The sequence below is a fragment of the Neophocaena asiaeorientalis genome, unplaced genomic scaffold, assembly GCF_003031525.2.
Source record: "Neophocaena asiaeorientalis asiaeorientalis breed wild unplaced genomic scaffold, Neophocaena_asiaeorientalis_V1.1 scaffold240, whole genome shotgun sequence".
Taxonomy (NCBI): Eukaryota; Metazoa; Chordata; class Mammalia; order Artiodactyla; family Phocoenidae; genus Neophocaena; species Neophocaena asiaeorientalis.
Genome location: NW_020185331.1, coordinates 4,834,400 through 4,859,017, shown reverse-complemented (window position 1 = coordinate 4,859,017; position 24,618 = coordinate 4,834,400). Strand labels below are relative to the sequence as shown.

At 40.2% G+C, this 24,618-nt stretch overlaps 1 protein-coding gene across 5 annotated transcripts in view; it reads left to right on the top strand.

The window, feature by feature from the left end:
* The window catches only part of ARMH3 (armadillo like helical domain containing 3), a 172,505-nt gene that overhangs the window by 68,364 nt on the left and 79,523 nt on the right, over positions 1 to 24,618 (top strand). For all 5 annotated transcript variants that reach the window (XM_024735064.1, XM_024735063.1, XM_024735060.1 and 2 more), the window contains 2 exons: positions 16,491 to 16,573; positions 17,106 to 17,232. In XM_024735064.1, the coding sequence (XP_024590832.1) occupies positions 16,491 to 16,573; positions 17,106 to 17,232 (210 nt within the window). The remainder of the gene's footprint in view (positions 1 to 16,490; positions 16,574 to 17,105; positions 17,233 to 24,618) is intronic.

Below are 24,618 nucleotides of genomic sequence, written 5' to 3'. Positions count from 1 at the left end.
TTGAGGGAGGTGTGTGAAACTCATCATGGCAAATATGCTTATGCGTACAGATGCTTGCCCATACATGTGCTGCAAACATTAGTTGAATTATACTTATAAATAAAACTGGTAGGGCTTGTGTTGTTAGGTCAGACACACGGGAGACCTAGGGTGTCTAGGAAGCAGTGGACTGGGGTGCAGATGTCTTTTGTTATTTGGAATGGGGGCGTTTAGTCTCACTGCACTTTGAGTGGTGATTTTTATTCTTATACTGTTTGACTACAGTAGCTCTTTGTTATTGGGGAGGTAGCCAGAGGTCCCCCTCCAAATTCCCATATGGAATTCTCAGGCTTGGTTTTATGGATGAGGAGGAGCCAGCTGTATTAGTTGGGGGTTTAATCCTGCCTGATATGTTGGTTTTATAGATATAATCTGTGACCTACTCCCTGCTGCCACTGTCTATTTATATGATGCCTGTCACCATGGTATCTGAGTACGTGCAGAAATATATTTAGACTAACCTCAACTTGAATATAGAAAGGAAGAAGTCTTGCCTTTCTCATTGCCCTATTTTCAGCAGTTACTATTTTCCACCAAGTTATGGAAAGTTAAAAAGCTCTTCTCTGACCTCTAGGCTACCCAGATCTCCTATTTTGAGTAAAAGGTTAGGTCTTAAAACTCTCCTCTGATAAGACAGGAGAGTTGAGTCAGATAACTGAGTTTTAGGGTAAGATGAAATAGTTCTTTACCTTGGAGAATATAATGAAAGATATGATCTTTGCATCTGGAAAAATGTCCATTTGCACATACGTATTTTGCATATAATTTCAGAGAGTTCATGGACCTTCTTCTGAAGCCCATTCATGTTCCCACGTTAAGAATCCTGTCTTAATTTTGGGTTCCATGGCCTCCCAATTCTGTTTTCACAGAACATCTTAGTACTTGGTTAAATAGTTTTTCTTTATTTACTGACTGTGCTGCATTCCTCCTGGGAACTTTAGCTTAGTATTTTCTCTCAACTTCTGGAGGCTAAAGACCTTGTTAGTCACTATGTTTTGTTTCCTACACAGGAAACAAACACACTATGTGTGTTTCCTATACATTCCTACAGAACTTTGGGTTTCTATTTGAGCATATCACATTGTTTTGCTATGTTTGCATATGTCTGTACAATGATTTGCTTAAATATCTATCTTTCCTCTTAAAAAAAATTCCTGGAGGGCAGGGCCTGTGTTTTAATCATTGTTTTATTCCTAGCACACTACTTGGCTTGTAATAGGGGCTCAGAAGACATTTGAATGGATAAATGAATGGATGCATGGGTATGTAGAATTTCCATTAATGATGAATCAGCATTCTCTTAAAGCAGCACAATGTTGTGTTTGGACCTCAAAAAAAAATTAGAATATTTGTTGTCATGTATCTTTTTCTTTCTTTTTAACATCTTTATTGGAGTATAATTGCTTTACAATGTTATGTCAGTTTCTGCTGTATAACGAAGTGAATCAGCTCTATGTATACATATATCCCCACATCTCCTCCCTCTTGCATCTCCCTCCCACCCTCCCTATCCCACCCCTCTAGGTGGTCACAAAGCACAGAGCTGATCTCCCTGTGCTATGAGGCTGCTTCCCACTAGCTATCTATTTTACATTTGGTAGTGTGTATATGTCAGTGCTACTCTCTCACTTCTTCCCACCTTTTTATTTGAGTTGCTGTTGTAAAAGGGAGCAGTGATAATTTCTCTTTCCTTTGTCTCTTTCTTCCTTACCTACAGATAGATGGATTGCTTTTAACCAAGTGAAAATGGAAACTTAGATGGTTTCTAAGCCATTAACCAAGTAATGAGCAGAATGTTTAGAGGCAAGCATGTAGTTGTTAGAGAGGGAAATACTTGAACAGAACTTCATGGAGTCAGCTTATTTTACTTCCACTGCAGGCAGAAGGGGCATTGGGGAGGCAGCCTGCATTTACATAGTGTAGCTTTCCACAGTCTGAAAACATGGGTTGATTTAAAGGCAGGTTTATATTGGTGTTTTATATTTGACATTTATCTATGGATCACAGTCCTTACCCTTTCCCTCTGCTGCATCCCTGGGTGATAAGTCATTATTTTTATCGCCATTTGTTGGAGAATGTATAGAAGGATAAATGACTTGCTAAGGATCATGGAACAAGACACTAAACAGAGTCATGGTTAGAACTTAGAGTTTCTGACTCCTAAGCTCAGAAGCAGATCACTAGGCAACATTTGCCTCCCTGCAGAAAGAGGGGCCCCCAAAGCCCCCAAAACAATCTGTTCAGCTTCACTGTGCTAAATAGCATCCAAAGCATTCACAGCTTTGTGAAAAAGAGAGAAACTGTACATGGCCTGACCTTTCAGATACCTACTGGGAAAAATAGAAAACCCAGAGGGTGTCACAACTTTCTGGATCCAGCTGGCACTCTCATCACTGACAGAAGCCTATGACTTCATGGTTAGGTACACCTTGAGACGGGGAATTGAGAGCCTTTCATTGGGAGCTTGTTATACTGTAGTTGTTGTTATACAGGATTGAAAATTATCAAGAGAAAGACTGACCTGAGCTGTAGATTTCTTTGGCAGTTCTTGTATAGGTATAGCTTTGACAGATTGCCAGCCCCTCCTGATCTGGGGAGACTATCCTTTGAGTTTTTAATTGTCTGCTTCTTTTAGTTTAGTTACTTTTTTAAACTTTTAATTTTGATATAATTATAGACTCACAGGAAGTTGCAAAAATAGTACAGAGAGTTCTTGTACCCTTCACCCAGCTTCCTCCAATGGTGATATCTTATATAACTCTATAATATTGTTTCTTTTAGTTTTGAAGAGGGTATCCAGGTGGGAAAGAACATAGCAGTAAACAGAGTATATGGGAAGAGGAATTTTGGCAGCTGTTATTGCTATTTTGTTCTTAAAATTGCTTTTTAAATTGTTCTTCCTATTTCCCCCCAATTTTCTCTGATTTAGGGGAATATGTTACAAGATGTATTCTAGGCTTGGTGTGCCTAATTAAGACTGCTCTAGCTTCCATGTGCAAAAACATGGAGGCTTCTTTCTTCTGTGGATAATCAGTTCCTCTCAAAATTAGAATGTTCTAATATAGGGTCATTAGAAGGTATTTCTCTCTTTTCATAATTTTGTTATGAAAGATTCTGTATAGCAGTGTACAAAGCCCCAGGATTGAAAAAGAATGCCAGGAAACCATTTTTTCCTTCAAATCATCACATTTGGCTAAATCCAAAATTTATACTATTTTGAATCTTTCTCTTAGAAACTTGGCAAAAGCAAAAGATAAGAATTTCCAACAAGTTTAGCTTGTTAGAGGGAGAAAAAGATTCCCACCTAAAAGCCCCTTAAAAGAGTGAGAAATCTCTGTTCTTTTCTCTGCACATGAAGGCACTTCCTATCCAGAGAAATGTCACCTCTCATAGGCCCATTAGCATCTTGTCAACTAAAAGAGGCAGAGGAAAGAATAGTTGTACTTTTGTTGCTCTGTCTGTACTGGTTGTATAGGAAAGTATCATTTGGTTTCATAAGGTATTGTTCCCTGGATCTCAAGTGAGCAGGACAAGTCTGTTAGTGGTTTTCCCTAAAACCACTTTCTTGGTTTAACCAAGAAAGTAAAGTTCTTGGTTCTACATCAGATGGCTCCACTGAGACATGGTCTCATTGACTACTAGATTTCTTCAAGGGTGATTTTTGACTACCTTTCAATTGGGCAATGTTGGAAAAAATAAGCAGGTGGTATAGGGCCCTAGAAGAAGCCAGTAGCTTCTGAGCATGCTTAGTTAGAGGCAGCTGCACAGAAATGAGGTGTATGGGATCTTGCATTTCTGAGTCTAAGTTCCATATGGGAACTTTCACATAAAAACTCATTTTCATGGTAAAGAGGGTGGGTGGTAACTCTGAGGATTGCAGTGTCCCCAAGTAAAGGGGAAATTGGAGATAGTTGAGAATTTTATTTTCTCTTTTAGCAGATACACTTTAACAGCAAGGAAAATGGTAAGACAGAACCTAACTTCCATTTAAAGAAAGGATTTGTTCTTTTTTCCAGTTCATCTAGAGGGGTGTGGAGCCTTTAGACAGTGCAGTTTGTTGACATACTGACTTATTATTGTGCTAAAATATACATAACATAAAATTTACCATCTTAACCATTTTTAAGTGTATGTTCAATGGTATTAAATACATTCACACTGTAATGCCGCCATCACCACCATCGTTCCCCATAAATCTTTTCATCTTGTAAAACTGAAACTATTCTGTCTTTATGATTTTAACTACTCTAAGTACTCCATGTAAGTGGAATCATATAGTATTTGTCTTTTTGTGACTGGCTTATTTTACTTATAATGTCCTCAAGGTTCAAGAAATCAGATTCTCCCCCTTCCTGCAGATTTAGCTTTTTTTTGTTATTATAATTATTTTTTGCTGCACTGCGCGGCTTGTGGGATCTTAGTTTCCTGACCAGGGATTGAACCCAAGCCCTTGGCAGTGAAAGCGCGGAATACTAACCGCTGGGCCACCAGCAAATTCCCTGTTGTTTTTGTTTTCGATTGTAGGCTGTCTCTGTGCTGAGGATCAGCCTGAGGTGTAAACTTAATGTTTTCTTAGGTCTCTTCTGAGCCTTTTCTTGGGCATGTGCAGTCACTCTCTAATTTTCCCTGAGTATGCAGTTGTTTCTGAATGTCCTAGTTTTTTTTACTTCTGAATGCCTTCTTGGTTAATGTTTATATTATCCTAGTATTTACCTTTTTTTTTTAATTGAAGTATAGTTGATTTACAATGTTGTGTTAGTTTCTGCCATACAGCAAAGTGATTCAGTTATACATATGTATATCCATTATGGTTTATCACAGGATATCGAATATAGTTCCCTGTGCTATACAGTAGGACCTTGTTGTTTATCCATTCTATATATCATAGTTTGCATCTGCTAACCCCAAACTCCCAATCTGTCCCTCCCTTACTCCCTCCGCCCCCGCCTTGGCAACCACAAATCTGTTCTCTAGGTCTGTGAGTCTGTTTCTGTTTCTTAGATAGGTTCATTTGTGTCGAATATTCTAGTTTTTAATGTCTGGCTCCTGAAAGGGAAAAAGCAAAAAATGAAGGTGGGGAAAAAAGGGGCACTAGCCCCTTAAATCTGGAAGTTACTTATCAGGAGGGGGAAGGGCTTGCAACAATGAGGGGAGGTGCAACAAAAATGGCTGCCCACCTCTTTGTCTGCACCTCTGTGATCAGAAGCAGCAATCAGTGATCATAGCACAGATCCCCAGTATCTGGAAGACAGGGCCCTTTTTGCCCACCCTAGCTCCTGCAAGCTGCGTGCAAGCTGCTTCAGAAACAGGTGCACAGCTGCTTACCACAGGCCTGGGATTGGGTGATAGGTAGCTGCTAATGTACTAAGAGTTTGAAATTGACCAAAATGAACCAAATTTACCATCCAAGTTTTCCTCTGGAAGTTGCAAACCTTCATCGGAGGCCAGAGTTCTAAAATAGTTACATCAGACAGATTCTGCCAGTGCAGTTATTGCCTAGGTGGGAAGAGAGATTCCTGGTGTTTCATGCTTTGCCACCTTCCCAGAATCCTCCCATTGGATATACTAACTTTTGTGCTCTGTTCACCTGGAGAGGCTCATAGCATACAGCCAAAGCCATTTCATTTTCTTGTTTGATTCATTGGTCTCAGTTTCAGTGAGGTGCTTGGGTTTGTAGCCAGACAGTTGCCTGTATTCTGAGAAGCCACCTAGTGTATTTTTAAATTATTCTGCTGGTAAGTGTTGGTTTCTGAGTCTTTCCTGTGCCACTTGGCTGACCGACAATGAGCCTGCTGATTGCTGGCAATGTCCCTGAGTAATTGGTGATTTTGTCCAGAGATGCTAGAATTGGCTAGAGTTTATAGTGCCTCTGGGGTTTTGGAGGCATTGACTTGTTACACTAGTGCTATTTCTAGTCTGTCATTTGAATTCTTCTACCTCTCTCCTAAGCAAGTGAGGAGCTAAATATTTCTCTTCTGTCAGTTACTGTGAAATTATCCATACCCCCTAATGATTGGGTTTTGACCTGGGATCTGTGGCATCTCATCCTAGCTCCATGCCAGGCCACAAAATAGGGCCTAGATGAGTCCTGTCTTTGCTTTCTATCTCTTTCTCTTCATAGCATGTAAAAGCTGTTCAAACAGACAGCTCTCTCTGACCCGATTCTTTGGAGACATTTATTTGTGCTCTGCTGGAGGCTCTGTGTCTCCTTCCTGTTTTTAATCTTATTTAAATGTCATTCACTTGGTTTTGTAATTAAACCTCCCCTCTGCTTCTCTGAGACAGGCGCTGAGCTACCACTTAATTGTATCTTCCTGTGGTTGGCTTGTTCCTCTCTGCACCTGGTTTACTTCAATGTCTGGGACAGGTTTTAGTTCTGGAGAAGTTCGCATATCCATTATTCATTCCACTCTCCTACACGGCAACATGGTTTGCTGCTTACTACTTGCAACCTTCTTCTCCTCCCCTTGAATTCAAAGCAGGATAGGAAAAAGTCTGGGAAAGTCCTCATTGTGTGGGGTACATTAATGCTAGGAACAGTTCTGTGAACAAGGTTCCTTGTGGAGTGAGAGGGCCCAGTGTAAGACAGCAGGATTCTCAGGTGGGTGGTACTGAGCTCTTCTCATTTGAGAAACAGATTGGCTGCTTTTGCCTCTGGGAATTCACTTGGGACTCAGGGAACCATCAAGGTACTCATTCCTGGTGCAGCTTCCCAGAACCTGCACACTCTGCTTTATTTCACTTGAGCCTGCATGCAGAAAAGTCAGAACGTCTGTACACTGCTGCCATATTTGATGCACAAGACTCTCCAAGGAAAGAAACTAGCGCCAGAGCTAAGTAGGAGCCTGACACTTGCCTCTAGTACAGAGTCAAAAGAGGCAGCTGGGGACTTCCCTGGTGGCACAGCGGTTGAGAATCTGCCTGCCAATGCAGGTGACACGGGTTTGAGCCCAGGTCCAGGAAGATCCCACACGCCGCAGAGCAACTAAGCCCATGCACCACAACTATTGAGCCTGTGCTCTAGAGCCCGTGAGCCACAACTGCTGAGCCTATGTGCCACAACTGCTGAGCCTGTGTGCCACAACTTCTGAGGCCTGTGTGCCTAGAGCCCAAGCTCTGCAACAAGAGAAGCCACTGCAATGAGAAGCCCACGCACCGCAACGAAGAGTAGCGATTGAGAGGGGGTACCCTGCTTGCCTCAAGTCGAGAAAGCCTGCGTGCAGCAACTAAGACCCAACAACGAAGACCCAATGCAGCCATAAATAAATAAATAAATAAATAAATAAATAAATAAATAAATTAGAAAAAAAAAAAGAGGCAGCAGTTGCTGCCAATTTGTAGTTCCTGAAAGCAAACCCAGAAACTAAATTTTCAAAGTGCCTGGTGGAAAAGACTTTCCAATGAAGAAACAAGTGTGTATGGAGCACCCACTTCCCTATAACTTAAACTTATTGAATGTGTAATGTAATACTTCAAATGTTTCACTGACACAACTTTTCTGTTTTTCACTCAGTGCAGGTTAAGAGTATTTGGAGCCTGGTCTCTGGATCCTCATTTAGTAGAAATAGAAAAGATTAGGAGGCAAACCCAGGATCCCTAAGGATTTCCTAGAATATTTTTAGTATAGTTGACCCTTAAACAAGTTGAAGGTTTGGGGTGCTAACACCGCCCACTACTCCCTCCAACCCTGTCAAAAATCCACCTATAACTTTACAGTCTGCCCTCCCTATCCATGGTCTCACATCTGTGGATTCACCAACCACGGATCATGAAGTACCATAGTACACATTTATTTTTAAAAATCCAAATATAAGTGAACCCATGCAGTTCAAACCCATGTTGTTCAAGAGTCAACTGTACTTCGGTACATCGTTAGCTTTGATTATAAACTGATTATTATTCTGAGGACTGCCATAGTATTGTCTTGAAGGCTGTCCAGTGTTCATTTTCAATTTGCATTCCTGCTCAAGATCTGTGGCTCTCTGTTGATAGAGTATATTTGGATCCTTTTCTTTTCCCCATCAAAAAGGAAACACCTTTGTATGTTTAGCCCTATACTCAGTATTGTGTACCATGATGTAGATTTCAGCTCATCAGTTACACTGAGGTTACAGAAAGTTGGGATGGAGTGTTTGCAGGGCTCATGCTAGTGTCTGTGGAAAGAAAAACATTGGCCTCTTGTTAGTTAATTGGTAAAACATACATAAAATTTACCATTTTAAGTGTACAGTTCATTGGCATTAAGTACATTCACATTGCTGTGCAACCATCTCTACCTTCCACCTCCACAATTTTTAAAATTTTCTTAAACTGAAACTGTATCCATTAAACAATAAGTCTGCCTTCCCCCCTCTCCACACCCCTGGCAACCACCAATCTACTTCCTGTCTCTATGAATTTGATTTCTCTAGGCTCTGCATATAAATCGAATTATACAGTCCTTTTGTGACTGACATTTTTCACTTAGCATAATGTCTTCATGTTTCATCCATGTAGTAGCATGTGTCAGAATTTCCTTTTTCAGGCTGAATAATATTCGAATGTATGTATATACCACATTTTGTTTATCTATTCATGTGTCAATGGATTCTTGTATTGCTTCCACCTTTTGGCTATTGTGAATAATGCTGTTATGAATACTGATGCACGAATACTTGAGTCCTTGCTTTCAACCTCTTGTTTTTGAGAGTGTGCAGGTTAAAGTGTCTTAGGTCAGTGGAGTGAAATCCTGAGACACTTACAAGAGAGATGGACTTGAACTTACATGATTTTTCTTTTGGTCACTTGGATGTGTGAGGGGCTGATTAAGTGGAGTTCTGACTAAAGTTATGGTTTTGGGTGGCAAATATAGGTATTGGCCCTAGATAGCTTGCTCCCGCACACTTATGTAATCTTTCTGAATTTCAGTTTGGTTATCTGTTAATTGGGACCACTAATACCTACTTCATTGGATAATTAATAGGATTTAGTGAGAGTGATGTACTTTAAGTGCTTTACATGATGCCTAGCATCTAGCAGACACCTAATAAATGTTACCTCCCTTGCCATTTATGACTTTTGTGTTTCTCCCTTTGAGAAGAGATGAGAATACAGTTTGAGGGAGGTGATTTCTGTAGTTAAGTGTCTCTTTTTAAGGTGTCAGGTGGAGCACAGTAGAAAAGAGGAAGGTTTGAGATACAGTTGTCTCTCCATATCTGCATCCACAGATTCAACCAACCATGGATCAAAAATATTTGAAAAGAAAATTCCAGAAAGTTCCAAAAAGCAAAACTTGAATTTGCTGCATGCTGGCAACTATTTACATAGCATTTACATTATATTAGGTATTTTAAGTAATCTATAGAGATGATTTAAATTATACAGGAAGATGTGTGTAGGTTACACGGCAAATACTACATCATTTTATTTATTTATTTATTTTTTTGCGATACGCGGGCCTCTCACTGTTGTGGCCTCTCCCTTGCGGAGCACAGGCTCCGGATGCGCAGGCTCAGTGGCCATGGCTTACGGGCCCAGCTGCTCCGTGGCATGTGGGATCCTCCCGGACCGGGACACGAATTCCCGCTGTGGATACCGAGGGACCGCTGTACTTTGTGTGAGCTTCTGACACAGTTATTGACTTGTAATTGTTGTCATTCAGCAGAAGGATGTGATGCATTTCTCTATATGATATATCTATCTGGCATTGGTGTTTTGGGATAGCCTACTCCTGGGGCTATGAAGGATGGGGGCCAATGAGAATTGTCTGTTAAGACCTGGAAGGTCTCAACCACCAAGCTTGTCATCTGAAAAGATTCTGCATGAAGCTGTGCCATTCTGGTTTTTTTTTTTTTTTTAATTAATTAATTAATTAATTTTTGGCTGCATTGGGTCTTTGTTGCTGCGTGTGGGCTTTCTCTAGTTGTGGCGAACAGGGACTACTCTTTGTTACGGTGCATAGGCTGCTCATTGCGGTGGCTTCTCTTGTTGCTGAGCACGGGCTCTAGGCACGTGGGCTTCAGTAGTTGTGGTGCACGGGCTCAGTAGTTGTGGCTTGAGGGCTCTAGAGTGCAGGCTCAGTAGTTGTGGCGCACGGGCTTAGTTGCTCTGCGGCATGTGGGATCTTCCCGGACCAGGGCTCGAATCCGTGTTCCCTGCATTGGCAGGCAGATTCTTAACCACTGTGCCACCAGGGAAGTCCCTGTGCCGTTCTGTTTTGTGGATGAGTAGCCATTGCTCACCTAATGGGCAAAACTGTTTACACAGTAATGGGTTTCTATAGCATAGGCCCTTTTTCTTTGGAAATCTCTCAGACTAAGGATCATGTCTTTGGTGAGGAAGAGCTTGTGTTAGTCCCTTCTCCCCTGCTTCCTTTTAAAACTATTATTTAAAAATTAGAAACATGGTAAACCAAAGGGTTAAATTAAAAAGAAAGAAAAAGTATATCCTGCCCCTCTTATCTTCACAATGACTACAACATGTATTGTACTTGATACCAAACTCTTATAGACATATGACTAATTAACAATACTACGTTTATACAACCAACCCCTTATCTTTTGTGGTTATCTTAACTCTTCCCTCTATGTACTGTTACTTCTGTGACAGTTTGGTTGGTTATGTGCCCAGATGGCACCAAGTGGACAAGTGGATCAAGGGCAGTTTTCTAAAAATGTGTGTGTGTGGAGAGTGGTGAGCCAGGAGTCAGCCAACATGAGCTCTGTGCTACTTGTGTGTTGGCACCGAGTACCAGATCTCTGCTGTCCTTGAACCTGCCCCTGGCCCAAGGCTATTCTCTGGCCTGCAGTTAAACCCTGTTCATAGCACTATACCATAATAACTTATGAATAAGCCTGGATATTAATTGTTTATACTCATGTCTTTTGTTTGTTTGTTTCAGTTCTGATTTTGCATAAAGAAGGGAGATCTTGGCTCCATTTGAAGTCCAGATCTGATCATATTCCATCTTCAGTACATAATTTTGAAGGAGGCAACCCTGAGTGAGGGAAATAGGAACAGTTTTAGTTGACATTTATTATTATTATTTTTTAAAGATACTAAGAGGAAGCAGAAACAGAAAGGGAGATAGAGGTGTGTGAAAGGTGAGATTTAAAGGAGGGAGATAAGAGCTGATGTAGAGGGCCTGCTGAGGCAGTTTATGCTGAGAAAAGCTACTGGGTGTGTTTTAGTGTTGAGAGTGAGTAGAGGAAAGGTAATAATGAGGTGTTAAACATCTTTACTCTAATAAATAGTTGAAGACCAAGAAAAGGAGGGGATCAAATACATGAAAATAACCTTGGAGCAGCCAGTAGGTGGAGAAAGTTATATAAACCAGTCTAGAGAAGTGTTGGTAACAGTATAGTCAGGAAGTCTAAGCACACCATTTATACGTAAGCTTCCTTCCCTTTAACATTTGACTGCATCTAGCACCTTTATTTGTTTAATCTTATGTTAATGGAATGGTAGAAAGAACACTAACCAGGAGACCAGGTTCTAGTCCCTGCCTAGTCACTAACTAGTTGGCGTGGTGGTGGGGGGTTGTTTTCGAATCCAAAAAATGAGAGAGTTGGATTAAATGACCTCTAAGGTCCTTTCTAGCTCTAAAAGTCTAAAATCAGCTATGTCAAAGCCTCACAGACTTTGAACTCCCTTCACGTCGGGTCAGAGGATAGAAGACAATGTGTGTATAGTGATGTGTATAGAACACTAAACAGTTGATAGAATGAGTGCAAAGTCAGATGTTGAAGGAAAAAAGCATTATTTTATGAGATATTTGGGACATTCCTTCTTGAAGAGGAATCGTGGTCCCTGATGTCAGAGGCTTGTGGGAGCCAATTTTAAGGTTGCTTTGTTCATTTTAGCTGCCTATTAAATTCCCTCTAGAGAATGATAACTTCCAGGTAAGAAAACCCTGGCTTTTTTAAGAGGGTAGGGGGTCTGACCTGAATTGTCAGAGGCAGAATGCAGGTTTCCCCTGACACTGACTCTCAGAGTATTGAAGTGCTGGACTCTCCTTCTCAATACTGTTTGGCTCTGCTGACATCTGTGGCAATTGGGACACAGGCCACCTCTTGGCCTGTGCCAGAATTGCTCTTCCTCCCCTCATATTTATCACGTTGTTATCCCTGACTCTGAATCCCAGAGATCAAGACTAGCTGTAGTCTAGCAGAGGAGCAATAAATCATTGCTCTCACTTTCTTTTCTCCAGGTTTTCTACCCCTTAATTACCACATAACCACTTCTGAGGCTGCATCTTTGTGCTGTATGTGCCTGGGACAAAAGCCCTCCTTGATTGGATATGTGCAAAAGCAGCTTTGTCTCTATCTAGCCATTATGTTTTGCAGAGTGCCACGTGTGTTACCCATCCTTTTCTCTTGTATCTGGTGAGTTTAAGGAGTCTTATTGTCAGGTGATTTATCCATTAATAGGGCTTTTCTAAGCTCTGGGGTTAGGGGGTGGACTGGGCAGCCCCTACTCATTAAGGAGAGAGGTTTGGGCTGGATGAGTGCTTGTTTTTTTTCCCCCCTGCTGCCGTGCTGCCCGGCTTGCAGGATCTTAGTTCCCCGACCAGAGAGTGAACCCAGGTCATGGCAGTGAAAGCGCTGAGTCCTAACCACTGGACCACCAGGGAATTCCCTTGGGTTAGTCATTTTTATGTGGATTTTAGCCAGTCCCCTTCATTTTCTGGGCTCCTAGTAGGAGCTAAGCAGGTTGTGTGATCCAGAATGGGCTCCCGTGGAGCTTTTTTGGGGTCCAGTCCAATAGATCACTTGTTAACAGACAACATCAAAAGGGCCAGCTGCCTATCATTTGCCTTTCCATTATGAAACCTCAGAGAACTTGAGTCAGGGTGAAGAGTTCATAAATGAGGATACCTATCTCCTTCATCCCTAGCAAGCCTTCTTTTTTTTTTTTTTTTTTTTTTGGTATTTGAAGGGAAGGTCCAGGCTTTAGAAACAGAATATAGACAAGCTATTGTACTTTTGCCTGCTGTTTCTTTACTGTACTTGTGCTTTTAGAGGATTGAGAGTGAGGGGTGTTGTGTGGCAGGCAGCAAGTGTCTGGAGAGACTTACTTCTACTCATCATTCCCTGCTGTTTCAAATCAAAGCTCACATCTCTTTTCTAAGAGTGGTAAACTTCACACAAAGCTCAGACAGCATGGGAGAATGGACTTCTTTGCTGGCAAAGAAGCCGATATGGTCTTAGAAAAGGAGAGGTCAAGCCTTTTTTTGTGTGTCTGTGGAAGTAGGAAGGGTTGAGGGGGAGAAGACAAAAGGAACATCAAATACTTGCAGCTGCTGAACCCCTTCTTTATAGTTCCCCATCAAACAGGGGAAATAGGTACAGGAGCAGTAGTCATGATGGGCAGAGAAGCAGAATTTATTTTATAGTCTTAGTTGAGAGAGTATAAGGCAACTGATAAATTATTTTATGCTTAATATTTATTTGCAAAACTGTCTTTAAAGCTGCACTGTTAACCTAGGGACTTGGCAGTCAGTCTCATGACTGAGATTGCTTGGGTTTTAGCACTGTCTCCCCTCATTAAAGATTACAAGGCAAAAAGGGGACCTTTTCAGTAAACGTTGTCACAGTCGAGAGAGGACAGAGCAGGCTGCACTTTTGTTTAAATATTTAGTACAGTTAAGGGCTTTTTTTTCCCTTCATGAGCTCCATTCTTTTTTTTTTTATTCCTAGGTATTTTATTCTTTTTATTGCAGTGGTAAACGGGAGTGTTTCCTTAATTTCTCTTTCAGATTCTTCATCATTAGTGTATAGGAATGCAAGAGATTTCTGTGCATTAATTTTGTATCCTGCAACTTTACCAAATTCATTGATTAGCTCTAGTAGTTTTCTGGTGGCCTCTTTAGGATTCTCTATGTATAGTATCATGTCATCTGCAAACAGTGGCACTTTTACTTCTTCTTTTCAAATTTGTATTCCTTTTATTTCTTTTTCTTCTTTGATTGCAGTGGCTAGATCTTCCAAAACTATGTTGAGTAATAGTGGTGAGAGTGGGCACCCTTGTCTTGTTCCTGATCTTAGAGGAAATGTTTTCAGTTTTTCACCATTGAGAATGATGTTTGCTATGGGTTTGTCATATATGGCCTTTATTATGTTGAGGTAGGTTCCCTCTATGCCCACTTTCTGGAGAGTTTTTATCATAAATCAGTGTTGAATTTTGTTAAAAGCTTTTTCTGAATCTATTGAGATGATCATATGGTTTTTCTTCTTCAGTTTGTTAATATGGCGTTTGCTATAAATTTCCCTCTTAGAACTGCTTTTGCTGCATCCCATAGGTTTTGGATCATCGTGTTTTTGTTGTCATTTGTCTCTAGGTATTTTTTTATTTTTCTCTTTGATTTTTTCAGTGATCTCTTGGTTATTTAGTAACGTATTGTTTAGCCTCCATGTGTTTGTGTTTTTTATGCTTTTTTTTCCCCTGTAATTGATTTCTAATCTAGCGTTGTCGTCAGAAAAGACTGCAGTTGCCTTATGTATTGAGGTGCTCCTATGTTGGGTGCACATATATTTATAATTGTTATATCTTCTTCTTGGATTGATCCCTTGATCATTATGTAGTATCCTTCCTTGTCTCTTGTAACATTCTTTATTTTAAAGTCTATTTTATCTGATATGAGTATTGCTACTCCAGCTTTCTCTTGATTTCCATTTGCATAGAATATCTTTTTCCATCCTCTAACTTTCAGTCTATGTGTCCCTAGGTCTGAAGTGGGTCTCTTGTAGACAGCTTATATATGTGTCTTGTTTTTGTATCCATTCAGCAAGCCTATGTGTTTTGGTTGGAGCATTTAATCCATTCACGTTTAAGGCAATTATCGATACGTATGTTCCTAAGACCATTTTCTTAATTGTTATGGGTTTGTTTTTGTAGGTCCTTTTCTTCTCTTGTGTTTCCCACTTAGAGAAGTTCCTTTAGCATTTGTTGTAGAGCTGGTTTGGTGGTGCTGAATTCTTAGCTTTTGCTTCTCTGTAAAACTTTTGATTTCTCCATTGAATCTTAATGAGATCCTTGCCGGGTAGAGTACTCTTGGTTGTAGGTTCTTCCCTTTCATCACTTTAAATATATCATGCCACTCCCTTCTGGCTTGTAGAATTTCTGCTGAGAAATCAGCTGTTAACCTTATGGGAGTTCCTTTGTGTGACATTGGTCGTTTTTCCCTTGTTGCTTTCAGTAATTTTTCTGTCTTTAATTTTTGTGAATTTGATTACTCTGTGTCTCAGTGTGTTTCTCCTTGAGTTTATCCTGCCTGGGACTCTCTGCGCTTCCTGGACTTGGGTGGCTATTTCCTTTCCCATGTGAGGGAAGTTTTTGACTATAATCTCTTCAGATATTTTCTTGGGTCCTTTCTCTCTCTCTTCTCCTTCTGGGACCCCTATAATGCGAATGTTGTTGCATTTAATGTTATCCCAGAGGTCTCTTAGGCTGTCTTCATTTCTTTTCATTCTTTTTTCTTTATTCTGTTCTGCGGCAGTGAATTCCACCATTCTGTCTTCCAGGTCACTTATCTGTTCTTCTGCCTCAGTTATTCTGCTATTGATTCCTTCTAGTGTATTTTTCATTTCAGTTATTGTATTGTTCATCTCTGTTTGTTTGTTCTTTAATTCTTCTAGGTGTTTCTTCTTTAATTCTTCTAGGTCTTTGTTGAACATTTCTTTCATCTTCTCTGTCTTTGCCTCCATTCTCTTTCTGAGGTCCTGGATCATCTTCACTATCATTATTCTGAATTCTTTTTCTGGAAGGTTTCCTATCTCCACTTCATTTAGTTGTTTTCTGGGGTTTATCTTGTTCCTTCATCTGGTACATAGCCCTCTGCCTTTTCATCTTGTCTGTCTTTCTGTGAATGTGGTTTTGTTCCACAGGCTGCAAGATTGTAGTTCTTCTTGCTTCTGGTGTCTGCCCTCTGGTCCATGAGCTCCATTCTTATACAGAGCTGAAGCAGTAGGTTCTACAGTATATCTGGCACATCTGTTGACCAGTTAGAATTAAAACATTTTCTTCTTAGCAGTGATGTTTGAAACAGTTACATAACTAAAACTTAGTGACTTGGGATGCTAGCATCCTAGGGTGAGAAGGGGACACTCAATAAACTGAGCAAATATAATGTGGAAATCACCATGCAGGAATAAATTTGGAACACTGAAATGTCCATTTTATAATCAAATTTCTGACCTCAATTGCTGTTTACGAAGTGGCAAAAAGGAGATTTTTAAAAACCTGTGAGCAGGTGAGCAGACATGTGCTTGGGAAGGTCAGTGCTTTCTTCAAATACACCTACTTTGCCTGCTTTTAAAAAGTCCTTAGTAGCTGTGATGTACTCATTCTAGCCCTCTTTGGATTTCTGTAGAGCTAGTTTACTTTCATTGCTTTCATTTAATAACTTTATTGATTATGCTTTGATTACCTTATTGATGCCTTTCTTTTTTTTTTTTTTTTTTTTCTTTTTTAAGCCTTGATAAATTTGCTGAAGTTCCTTATGTCCAATGAGACCGTACTTCTGGCCAAACACAACATTTTTACCTTAGCCCTTATGGTGAGTAGCAAAAAAATATATTTATTTTTATGAGCTGTACCCTAAGGCAGAAGTGGGCTGGTTTGAGACAGGAGCTGGTATTCTAGGGATTAAGTCATAGGGAAAACCAGGCCTTTATTTTCCCTTTGGATCAGAATCTCTACACTGGTGCTCCCCACTTTCACCTATGTCTTTGGAGAACCTGGGGTCTTTCATGAGATAATGGTAAAACACTATTATATGATATTCCCACCAAACAGATATAAGAGGTGTAAATTAATTTCAAGAGCATTGATAATACTAAAAAGTAGAAAATAATTAGGTAGTGGTGAGTTTTGAGTACTTATAACTTGATTTTAATATAATTTATTGAATTGCAAGTTTATATAAGTTAATCTTTAATAATGACTTTAATAACCAGCTCACAAAATTTCTGAAAATGTAACAATTAACTCTTGCAAGACAATAAGGGCTGGCTATAGCACACTACTGATAATACCCTTCTGGTCTTCATAGTATGATACCTGTTTATGGGCTTTTGCTTCTTTTTTAGATTGTGAACCTATTTAATATGTTTATCACATATGGAGATACATTCCTGCCCACCCCCAGTAGTTATGATGAACTCTACTATGAGATTATCCGCATGCACCAGAGCTTTGACAACCTCTACTCCATGGGTAAGCTGTCTTCTTTTTATTCCTCTCTCCCCATCAGCTGTGATTTTTGGTATATGAGAGGAAAAGACTACATAAGATTCTCCTCTAGTTGCTTGGTGCCCTTGCTTGGCACAGAACTGTGTAGTCTCCTTTTCTCAGGCAATAAGAAAGTATATGTGGACTTCTTTGCCTTCAGGAACTCAGAATTCATCTCAGTAGAAAGCTGGTTAACATCCCTGTAGCCCTTTCTTGATGTTTGTGAAAGAGAGAGAATAGGGAGGCTTGTGGATTTAGTGAATACCAGTGAGATCCCAGTGAGAGTGAGTGGGAGTTGACAGCAGCAAACAAAAGAGCTTGGATCCCAAGGGAACATTGTGTGATTTGAGAAGGTACAGGGTTTTAAGGAGTTTTAATGTACCTAGGTATTTTTAGCATAACTCACAAGAGGAAGTGGGCATTAGATAAAAATCTTTCTTGCAAACCTTTTGGTAATTGGCTCACTGAAAATTTACTCTGTAGCCGTAATGAGTATAACTTACTTCTGAAAGAGGTCATGTATCCCTGTAAGTTTGAGTGAAGAGGCTACTCAAACCTACCTAAGTTTGAAAGGTGTTTATAGTGCCCAGAAACAGCCACTCAATAAAGCGGTCTATTAAAAACCTCCAACTTATTAGCTTTATTGGGATGTAATTGATATATAATAAGCTGCACCGTTTTAAAAAAAAAATTTTATTTATTGGCTGTGCCACGCAGCCTACGGGATCTTAGTTCCCTAACCAGGGATGGAACCCGCGCCCCCTGCAGTGGAAGCGCAGAGTCTTAACCACTGGACCGCCAGTGAAGTCCCAAACTGCATTCTTTTAAAGTATACAATTTTTAATAAGTTTTAGCATATGTATATGTACATGAAGCTGTCATTAAAATCAAGATAATGTACATATCCATCCTCTCCCTAAAATTTCCTTGTGTCCCTTTATGTCTCTTTTACCACCTCTGTCCCTCACCCCCCCATCCCTGGACAACCAGTGACCTGCTTTCTGTCACTGTCGATTATTACTTTATCCCTTTCATTGGGTCTATTCGTGAAAAGTTCATATTTTGCTTGCGACTCCTGTATCATGAGAAAGGTAGAGGGGATTTGGAGCAAATACCTGGAGAAAGAGTAGAAGCAAACCGTGGAAAAGGATTGCCTAGGAGGACAGAATTTTTTCTATTTCCCTGCTCTCTTATTCTCAGTGTAATAGCTTTAGCATCAGGTCAGCTCCCCTCAGAATATTAAGTTCCCACTGTCACATCAAGACACACGTCTCTTTTTTTTAGGAGCTAGGAAGTCTTCCATGAGAACCCTCTGGCAAACTTCCCACTGGCAAAAGGTGCTCAGAGTACCCTGGTGTGGTTTGCATGTACGGTTTTACCAATGTCCTTGTTTTCAAGAATGTAGGATTTTCCAAGGGTGAAGAGCTACCCCAGAGGCTTTAGTACCCATTAATAGATGAATAAAGATGTCTTTCAGTGAGGAAAGGAAAGAGAGTTGGAGTGGGGGAGATATTTTATAGACGTCTGACTTATCTGCTCAACTGTGCCATATACACAAATGAGATAAACCCTTGTAGCCACAGCAATAAGATGAGAGAGGACATCTGGGAATGCTCAAATCTGCTAACGGAATTAAAATGGTAACCAAGAAAGTACAAATAGGAAAGTGAAAATTTCACTAAATGAAACACAACAAATAGTAGGAGGTGGCATGTTTCAGTGCTCTCCATTTTGTATAAAGTATGAGAAACTTCTGGTGGAAAAAAACATTTAAGTCAAGTTTTTTGAGGTATAACTTACATATATGGTAAAATTCACCCTAAATGTACAATTCTGAGTTTCAACAAATGCATATGGAAGTGTAATTATTATAGAAAATCAAGATATAGAAGGGTTTCACTATCTCAAAAACTTCTCTTGTGCTCCTGTGAGGTCAACTCTTCCACCCACCCCAATGCCTAGCAATCACTGATCTGTTCCATGTCTGCATGGTTTTGCCTTTTCTAAAAAAATATATAGAGGAAATCATACAGTCTTTTGAGTCTGGCTTCTTTTTTTTTTTTTAATTAATTAATTATTTTACTTTTATTTGCTTTGGGTCTTCGTTGCTGCGCGCGGGCTTTTTCTAGTTGTGGTGAGCGGGGGCTACTCTTTGTTGCAGTGCGCGGGCTCTCATTGCTGTGGCTTCAGTTGTTGTGGAGCACAGGCTCTAGGGTGCGCAGGCTTCAATAGTTATGGTGCACTGGCTTCAGTAGTTGTGGCGCACGGGCTTAGTTGCTCCGCGGCATGTGGGATCTTCCCGGACCAGGGCTCGGACCCGTGTCCACTGCGTTCGCAGGCAGATTCTTAACCACTGTGCCACCAGGGAGGCCCTGGCTTCTTATACATAGTAATTTGTTTGAAGTTATCCATGTTGATGCATGTATCAGTAGTTCATTCCTTTTTATTATGGAATAATATTCCATTGTGGGAATATGCCAGCTTGGTTTATCCATTTATCAGTGGAAGGACATTTGGGAGGTTTCCAGTTTTTAGCGATTGTAAATAAAGCCCCTGTAAACATTTTTGTACACAGTTTTATGTGAACACAAGTTTGCATTTCACTTGATTACATACCTATGAATGGGATTTTTGGATATTATGTAAGTGTGCGTTGAACTTTATAAGAAACCACCAAACTGTTTTCCAAAGTGGATGTACTATTTTACATTACTTACAACAGTATGCAAGAGTTGTAGCCACTCCATATCCTAGCCGGCTTTTTTTTTTTTTTTTTGGCTTCTTACAGGTGTGTAGCGATATCTCATTATGGTTTTAATTTGCATTTTCCTGATGAATAATGGTGTTGAGCATCTTTTCCTATTCTTATTTGCCATCCATATATCTTTGGTGAAGGATTTGTTAGATTTTTTGCCCATTAAAAACAAATTTGCATACCCGTATTTATAGCAGCACTATTCACAATTGTCAAAAGATGGGAGCAACCGAAATGTCCATCAGCAGATGAATGGATAAATAAAATGTGATATATACATATAATGGGTTGCTATGCAGCCTTTAAAAAGAAAGAAATCCTGTTACATGCTACAATGTGGATGAATGTTGAGTATACTATGCTAAGTGAAATAAGCCAGTCACAAATTGTTTCCACCTATATGAAGTATCTAAAGTAGTCAAATTCATGGATACAGAATGGTGGTTACCGGGGGTGGTGGAGAGGGTGCAAAGGGAGTTGTTTAATAGGTACAGAGCTTCAGTTCTGCAAGACAAAAAGGTTCTGGAGATCTGTTTCACAACAGTGTACATATACTTTACATCATTGAACTGTACATTTAGAAATAGGTTAAGGTGGTAAATTTTATGATTGGTATTTTTTACCACAATAAAAAGAAATATACTAAACTTTAGACTTTATTTGGATTCTGCTAATTCCTCTAATGTTCCTTTTGTATTCCAGGATCTCATCCATTGCTACATTTACTCGTGATGTCTCCTTAGTCTCTTTTTATGTGACAGTTTCTTAGTGTTTGCTCAAGTTTCATGGCCTTGACAGTTTTGAGGAGAACCTTCTTCAGTTTGGGTTTGTCTGATGACTTACTCATGGTTGGACGAGGGTTATGCGTTTGGGGAAAGAATGCCACAGTGTCAGAGTGGCCTTTTCGTCACATCAAGGGTATATGTTATTAAGATGACTTAATCACTGGTGATGTTAATCTTGATCACTTGGTTAAGGAAGTGTTTGCAAAGTTTCTCCTCTGCAGGATTGCTTTTTCCTCCTGTTCCGTGCTCTGTTCTTTGGAAGAAAGTCACTAAATGCAGCCAACTTTAGAGTTAGTATTGTACCACTTCAGTAAAATATGCAAGCTTTGCTACTATATAGGGTTCTCTAATCACCAGCCCCCCACACTTACTTTGATATTATAGTTGTCATATGTATTACATCTACATTGAAAACTCCACCAGACAATGCTATAACTTTCACTTGTGACAATCATCCAAATTCTAAAGAACTTCAGAGGGAAAAATATATTTTTTATATTTGCCTATATGTTTTCCATTTCTGTTGCTCTTTTTATTCCTGAAGATCCAAATTCCTTTCTGATATCATTTCTCACAGTCTTTAAGAATTTTCTGTAGCATTTTTTTGGACTTCTGGTGACAAGATTTTTTTTGTTGTTTATTTTCTTTCATTCCTGAAGGGTATTTTTGCTGGATATAGGATATTGAGTTATAGTTCTTACCTTTAAGTACTTTTTTTTTTTTTTTTTTTGCAGTACGTGGGCCTCTCACCGCTGTGGCCTCTCCCGTCGTGGAGCACAGGCTCTAGACGTGCAGGCTCAGCGGCCAGGGCTCACGGGCCCAGCCGCTCCACGGCATGTGGGATCTTCCCAGACCGGGGCACGAACCCGCGTCCCCTGCATCGGCAGGCGGACTCTCAACCGCTGCGCCACCAGGGAAGCCCACCTTTAAGTACTTTGAAGATGTTATTCCCCTTTTTTTGGCCTGTATGGTTTCTGATAATAAATCTGTGTTCGTTTGAATCATGTTCCCTTATTCGTAATATGTTGTTTTTCTCCTGCTTCTTTTAAATTACTTTTCCTTATCTTTGGCTTTCAGAAGTTTGATTATATGTTTTGGCCTGGTTTTTCTTTGTGTTTATCCTGTTAGGGGTTTCCTGAGGATCTTGAATCTCACCAAATTTGGGAGTTTTCAGCCATTCTTTAAAAAAAAATTTTATTTATTTATTTATTTATTTTTGGCTGCATTGGGTCTTTGTTGCTGTGTGCAGGCTTTCTCTAGTTGCGCCAAGTGGGGGCTGCTCTTCGTTGCAGTACGCGGGCTTCTCACTGTGGTGGCTTCTCTTGTTGCGAAGCATGGGCTCTAGGCGCGCAGGCTTTAGTGGTTGTGGCACGCGGGTTCAGTAGTTATGGCTCACGGGCTCTAGAGCGCAGGTTCAGTAGTTGCGGCGCATGGGTTTAGTTGCTCTGCGGCATGTGGGATCTTCCTGGGCCAGGGCTTGAACCCGTGTCCCCTGCATTGGCAGGCGGATTCTTAACCACTGTGCCACCAGGGAAGCCCCAGCCATTCTCTTTTGCAAATTGTTTTCTGCCCTTAATTTCTCTCTCCCTTTCTTCTTGAACTACAATAACACAAATGTTAGACTTTCTGATACTGTTACACAGGTCTCTGAGGCCCTGTTTTTCCCCCCATTTTTTCCTGTTCTTCATGTTTAATAATTTCTACTGTTCTGTCTTTAGGTTTACTGATTTCTGTGTCAATCCATTCTGCTATTAAGTCCATCTAGAGAATTTATTTTACATAATATATGTTTTACTTCTAAATGTTTTAATTGGTTCCTTTTTATAGTTTCAATTTCTCTCCTGAGAAGTTCTACCTTACCATTCATTCATTCAGGAATGTTTGCCTTTTTCTAATGGAGCATGTTTGTAATAGTTGCTCTAAAACTCTTTGATAATTTTAACATCTGTGTCACATCAGGCATCTGTTTGTCTTTTCTTTTGAGACTTTGTTACATTTTCTTGTTTTATTGTATATCCTGGTTCTTTGTATGTCCTGGTTCCTTATAAGTTGAGTAATTTTGGATTACATCCTGGACATTTTTCTTATGTTGTGTAGACTCAGGGTTCAGTTATAATCTGGAGGGTTGTTTTTTTTTTTTTGGTATTAGTAGGCAATCAATCCAGTTAGACCACAGGTTCTTTCTCACTTTCTGTAGGTAGTGGTTCCAATATCAGTTCAGTTTTCAAAACCCTTTCTGTGCTACTTTGGATCTGGTACACATACTCACCACTCAGGAGACTGGACTGTAGTTCAAACAGCAGTTTAGTTTTTAAAGGGTTTGCTTTGCTACTTTGTATTTGTTCCGTGCTTGGTCAGCTCCCATGAGCCTAACTTTCATATGCGGAATTAGAGGAACACTTTCTCCTGGTCTGTCCAGGATTCCCTCTATGTTCTCTGGGTAGCAGAAGCCCCTTTTCCTGGTTTCTGTCTACAGAAAGATGAGGTTTCTATTGAAGTTTTAGCCATCCACCCAACTCCTCTATCATGCATCTCTGTGACTGTCTGGATCTTGAGGCAAACCTGCAAAAGAAAAATAGGAAAAAAGAAACCCTGGAAACCCACTTTTGTGGGTGTTTCTCCAAGTTTTGACTCCCCTCTATAATCTGTCTGCTTTTGTTTAATTTTCAGAGCCCTCAGGTAATACTTTTTATATTTTATACAGGATTTTTAACTGTAATAAGGAGAGAGAGGCTGAAGTAGGCTTACTCTGCCACACTGGAAGTGGAATCTCATCTTCAGTTTTTAGAGACATTTTTGCTGAATATAGAATTTTTCTTTCAATACTTAAAAAAATGTCATTTTGTTGTTTTCTGGCTTGCATAATTCCTGATGAGAAGTCTAGTGTCATTCTTAGCTTCATTTCTCTGTATATATCTTTTTTCTCTGCATGCTTTTAACATTTTCTCTTTATTGCTGATTTTCAGTAGTTTATCATGTGCCTTAACATGGTTTTCTTTATTTTTCCTGGAGTCTCTTGAGCTTCTTGGATCTGTGGATTTCTGGTTTTCATCAAATGTGGAAAAGTTTTGGCTGTTAATTTCTTCAGATATTTTTCTGTCCCCTCTCCTCTTTTCTTGTTTTGGAACTTCAATTATATATATGTTAGACCTCTTGACAGTGTCCCATAGGTCACTAAAGCTCTGTGGGTATTTTTTCCTTTCTTTCCATTTTTTTTTGGTCTTTTCTCTCTCTTTCATTTTATTTTATGTATTTATACTATTTATTTTTGGCTGCACTGGGTCTTCATTGGGTCTTCGCACGGGCTTTCTCTAGTTGCAGTGAGTGGGGGCTACTCTTTGTCGCGGTACACGGGCTTCTCATTGTGGTGGCTTTTCTTGTTGCAGAACACTGGCTCTAGGCACATGGGCTTCAGTAGTTGTGGTGCACGGGCTCAGTAGTTGTGGCTCGTGGGCTTAGTTGCTCTGCAGCATGTGGGATCTTCCTGGACCAGGGGTTGAATCTGTGTCCTCTCACTGTTGTGGCCTCCCCCGTTGTGGAGCACAGGCTCCGGACGCGCAGGCCCAGTGGCCATGGCTCACGGGCCTAGCTGCTCCGCGGCTTGTGGGATCTTCCCGGACCGGGACACGAGCCCGTGTCCCCTACATCGGCAGGCGGACTCTCAAGCACTGCGCCACCAGGGAAGCCCAACAGGTATATTCTTAACCACTGTGCCACCAGGGAAGTCCCTGTCTTTCATTTTAGATAGTTTCTATTCCTCAGTCTTCAAATTCACTGATCTTTTCTTCTGTGTTTTTTCTAATGTGCTGTTAACCTCATTAATCTCAATTC